The following is a 5,150-nucleotide window of genomic DNA, read 5'->3' as shown; positions in this document are numbered from 1 at the left end:
ACAAAGAAAATTGTTTACACGTGCGTCAGATCGATCGTCAGCTTTACCGCCGGCAGTCTCGCGCGGTGCACGAAACACATTTTTGCGCCGCGGAGATAAATGCCGGAACACGAACTTTTATTATTTTAAATATACACTTTACAAATTTTTCTTTGAAAAATAGCCAAGGAGAAATCGCGAATCTAAAAATACCGCGGATTGTCCATTTTCCCGAAACCGCGAACTTTAGGCCCCGCGAATCTAAAGAGACTTACAGTAATCATGCATGAGGCGATACGTACATAATAAGTCATTTGCATGTTTGATAATCACTCATTCACTGCAAGTCAAGAACTAAATGTCAAACAGATTGCATGTACCGATGGTCCGTAGAGAGCTATACAGGAGATCAATAGCGTACTCGGGTGCAACGACATGGAACAGTTTACCGCCAAATGTAAGAATAGCACCCTCAGTGGCAGCATTTAAGAACATGGAATTGATCAGGACTGGACCATAGAGACGATGCTGTGACTAGTGTAAGTTGTAATGAAATTGTAATACGTTAATCTTGAAGCTATTGTGTTATCGGGACCCCTGGCCTCTCCCACCTTGAGCACTTGAAAAGCGGCTATGGTCGAAGTGTAATCTTTCAAGGCTAAATAAAGGTCGAAAAAAAAAAGAAAAAGAAAAAAAATAAATCATCCTTCTATTCTGACATTGGAGCTTTCTTTTACACAACCAGTAAAGACTCTCATGTTTCCTGTGATGACATCCCTGATGTTCCAGTTCAAGGTTCAAAGACTCCCACCTTGCTCACATTTTGATGTCTATCAGACACCTGGAGTACTATTCTTGTCGCTATATATGTAGCTGATGTAGGTGGTACTTTTGCAGTGAGAACGCAATCCTAAACATGGATAAATTTGTATATATCCTCTTGTCCTCATCTCGCATTACTTCAGGAATGAATCTACTCTATTCTACACTGTCTTTGGAAAGCAGCTTCTACTAGCTGAACGGGCTACCCAGCTGTTTTATGATGAAGTAAATAAATAAATTACATGAGTCTTTATAAATTGAAAACAAAACTCTTGTTACTCACCCAGTAGACAAACAGCCAGAAGTGTGCAGAACATGAGAAACGTTGGTGAGATCAGCTTCGGGAAGATGACCTTTAGAAGGTTCCAGAATCGTCTGCAAAACAGCATGTTGAGGGCAGCTTTCCTGGAACAGTAATAATACATGTAGGTAAGAATCATTCATAGAGTTACTAAGCAACCAGGTATTCTTCAGGTTAAAGAATGAGCTGCAACTGCTTGTTAGTTGTCCAGAAAAATTGTTAGATTCTTGATCATCATTGTTATCATATATCATATCATGTACGTCCGGGACAAATCTGGTGATTACATTGAATTTCATTTTATTCAAATATGAACTAAGAGTCTGATTGGTCTTTTTAGCTTTTCCACCAAACAAATTCCATCAATTAAGGATTATTTTTAGGATCCTAGGATGCCCCAGGATACATTTAGCTATGTACTACTAAGTACTTACTGTAAGTCTGGTACATATTCAAATAGTTTTCAGTTCAATATTTAATCTAAGAGGTAATACAATATACAGCTAGCATTACACATGTATATACTCTTCAAGTTAGCATCACAAGATATGTACATGTGTGTCTGAATAAAGTTTTCCAATTGAAGATGCAGATCTATGAAAGCAATGATTATGGTTTAATCAGGTCCAACTTCATTGATTTGATTCAGTGATCAGAATCATGTAAATCATCCAATGGACAGTTGGACTTCCTGGCTATAGACCTAGCTAGTGATACTGCATACCTCAGCGTAGTGTTAGTTTGCGTGTCGGTCCCAATTTTACCTGGCTTCGGGGTTGCCGTTTCTACCTGAGGTCTGTAAGCAATACAAAGCCTGGCAAAATCACATTCTGATATGCACAAGATAAAAAAAAAGCACATCGTATTAAAGGATGATCGAAAGGCTTGGAGAGGTTTACAGGATCAACTGTAACAATCAATATAATTTAAGAGTACACTTAGTTATGTTGCACTTCGTTTGAAATAAGTGGGCATATCAATTTACTGAGACCTGGAACTGTATTGATGAATTCGTCCACTTTTCTTCAGCCAAAGTGACTTGCAGTCACAGCAAATGGTGATGAAAATAATCCTGCACTGTTATTATTAAGAGTACACTTAGTTCTGTCGACATTGCACTTCATTTAAAATGAGTGGGTATATCAATTTACTGAGACCTGGAATTGTATTAAATTATTAATGAATTAATCCATATTTCTTCATCCAAAGTGACAACAAATGGTCATGAAAATAATCTTGCACAGTGATATTATCAAGAGTATACTTAGTTCTGTTGACTCTGCACTTCGTTTGAAATAAGTGGGCATATCAATTTACCAAGACCTGAAACTGTATGGATGATGAGTTAATCTAGTATAAGAATCTTTTCAGCCACAGCAAAACGGACTTCAGACTTTTGACTCTGCCATTTTGATGTTGAATGTAGGTCAATGATTGTGTCAACAGACTAAGTACCCAGGACAAATACGTCAGTCTGCGCAGACTCATTTCTGTAAAGAATACATGATTTCAATTGTATGATAGTCAATATTTATTGCATAAGATTATGATCTGACCAAGATCTGACAGTGCACTGTATGGTGTTTTCCAAAAATGTTGTTGCACCACAGAATCATAACAAGTTTCAAATACCTAAAGGCTTGATATAGTCGAGCACTGTGTCCCTGTTGCTGGGTGCAATGAGATCCATTCTCTTCTTATAACTCACCCTGAAACCGTTAGGCCAGTGGCGTATAAGAGGGCCTACATGAGGGGTTCCGACTACGCTGTACGCTAAATTTTGAGAGCCGGCTATGTATAATTCTACAGTAGCGATTACGCTTTACAATAAATTCCAAGTGGCTACAACGCATTACGTGGAATTAAAACTCGAATTATGCTCTATGCAAAATGTGCCAACTACGCTCTAGAGTTGAGACTTGAATTAGAGTGGTCCATCTACGCTCTACGTAGAGTAAAAACGGCTGATTACGCTCTACGGGATAGGGCATGGGGGCTCCCTTATAACTGGTCTGTAGTTTATTATTCCAATTGGTTCATTGATCTATTATTTCTGATTCTTATTCTTTATCATCATCTTTATTATTAATTAGTATGTCTTTATCACTATCTTAAATGTTCCAGAGGCAGGGTCGCTAACCGCTGGACTCGTGCGGTCGTACGGCATAACAGCAGAGCATTTGGCTCAGAACCAAAAGGTCCCAGGTTCGAATCCAACATTGTGCCCTTGGGAAAGGCACTTGACACGACTTTTCTCACTTTGTTAAGGTGAAAAATTATGACTATGCCAGAATGATCATTATATATCATGATCTTAGGCATTAAAGGAAAAAATCAAAACCAGACTATGTACACTACTTATTGGGGCACTTGTCACAAGATAACCAAAGTGACTTACTCTATAGGATGTTCCTCGTCCTTATTGTCCAAATCAGGATCCTCCCTGTCCTCCACATCTAGTAGCAGACTGCTGTCGGAGTCCCGCCTTCTCTCACGGCACGAGGCCATGGCGTCAGCCTCAGCACCGACTCCTCAACCCAAGGACTGAAATGCGGGCGACAAGGCCACGTTTGTGTGAAAGTTCTTGCCGTAGGTATACACAGGTGAAAAGTTGCGTGTCTGTGTACCCTAGGAGACATGTGCCTACAGTACTTCAGAGGTGACCTCAAGTCAACCTTTGGATTTTACCATTAGAATTAGGGGATGGATGGGCTGTCTTTACCTGTTTTTTATCAGAAAAGAAATCAATCTCTATTCAATTAATCCATGGTAAAAGTAAAAGACTTTCTAATACATCTCAAAGATTCTTTCCTGAAAAATAAAACAACTTAATAGAACCTTAGTACTTCTGCCCTCTTCGACCACCCCTCCTATATGAGTGGATGTACCCGTCACATGGTGCCATCATGGCGGAAGCAAGTTCTAGTAGTGTGCCGAAAGAGTCGTCTTCAGAAGGCTTAAAAATGGACTTAGATACCAAGAAAGACGGCGGAGAGTTCACCAAAGTCGGGAAGAAGGCGCCGAGAAAGAGGAAACACGACGGTGCGGAGGCCATGGACACAGACAAGCCCGCGAAGAGACCGAGTTTTCCCCCGATCAGTCCGGACAAGCTACTGGTGAGATGTAGTGTGTGGCGTTACCACGTGGTTGTGCAACGGCCGGTATTTAATGCATGGTAGATGTTTAGTACGTTTGTTCTGTGATGTTTGCAGCGATTCACGTGGGATATATTACAGTGAGCTATAAAAGGTACCTCTTAATACCGAAGAGATGATATTCCATCATGGACACATACCCCCTCCCCCTCCAGTCCACTCCTACCAAATATCCTAGTCTTCACACGTAGACGGGACTGTACTTACTTACTTGTACTTGTTGAGGTCTCCTCGATTCAGTCGTTCGAGTGGCCTGCGCACAGAACTCGTCTCTTCCTCAACAGTCCCCTCCACTTCTTCCTATCCGTTGCTAATTCCTTCAGCTCTTCCAGACTGGTACTTGGGCCTTCCTAAGATCAGCACGGCATCTTCCAGGACACGGGAGAGGGTAAAGGTAAATATATTAGTTACCCCCTGTTATACATTGTACTAGATACTATGACCTAGATCATCAGGCAAAAGTACTATGCACCACAAGGGCCTTGCCTACATAATATATGTGAACAAAGCATCATGGGACATTAGAGTTGAGAACATCTGGAGTACTTGTAGAATAAAGTTTCTAGTCGACTCTCACTCCGACTGATCTATCTGCTTGAATCGAGCGTCTATGATAGCCATCCATAGACAAGAACGCACAACATGGTGGCAGCGGTAAACCATTGTTAAGAGGGAGAGGAAGAGAGAAGACTGTGCCAAGGCATTCCTCGGAAAAACAGACCCAGGATGGCAGCAGCAAACGGACACCTCCACCCCTCCATGAACTGGGATGCCGATGACCTAGTAGAAGAGTACAAGAAATTCAAGCAGAAAACAGAACTGGCCTTCAAGAGCTTCCTGAAAGACACAGAACCAGAGCAACAGGTGAGCTACATTCTGTTGTGGGTTGGATC

General features: G+C 41.1%; 2 protein-coding genes across 2 annotated transcripts in view; one reads left to right on the top strand and one right to left on the bottom strand.

Annotated features, from left to right (window-relative positions):
* The window catches only part of LOC109487966 (ATP-binding cassette sub-family D member 4-like), a 25,926-nt gene extending 22,196 nt beyond the window's left edge, over positions 1 to 3,730 (bottom strand). Inside the window, exons 1-2 of the mRNA XM_019792087.1 lie at positions 3,501 to 3,730; positions 1,085 to 1,206 (exon numbers count right to left, since the gene is read on the bottom strand). Coding sequence (XP_019647646.1) covers positions 1,085 to 1,206; positions 3,501 to 3,610 — 232 coding nt within the window. The 5' untranslated portion in view covers positions 3,611 to 3,730. The remainder of the gene's footprint in view (positions 1 to 1,084; positions 1,207 to 3,500) is intronic.
* A 264-nt stretch (positions 3,731 to 3,994) lies between these two features.
* The window catches only part of LOC109487955 (RNA-binding protein PNO1-like), a 7,829-nt gene continuing 6,673 nt past the window's right edge, over positions 3,995 to 5,150 (top strand). The window contains exon 1 of the mRNA XM_019792075.1: positions 3,995 to 4,218. Coding sequence (XP_019647634.1) covers positions 4,009 to 4,218 — 210 coding nt within the window. The 5' untranslated portion in view covers positions 3,995 to 4,008. The remainder of the gene's footprint in view (positions 4,219 to 5,150) is intronic.

This window comes from Branchiostoma belcheri, unplaced genomic scaffold (assembly GCF_001625305.1).
Source record: "Branchiostoma belcheri isolate BF01 breed outbred unplaced genomic scaffold, Haploidv18h27 scaffold90, whole genome shotgun sequence".
In the NCBI taxonomy this organism is placed as follows: Eukaryota; Metazoa; Chordata; class Leptocardii; order Amphioxiformes; family Branchiostomatidae; genus Branchiostoma; species Branchiostoma belcheri.
The sequence above is the reverse complement of the archived record's forward strand: the minus strand, read 5'-3'. Positions and strand labels throughout refer to the sequence as shown.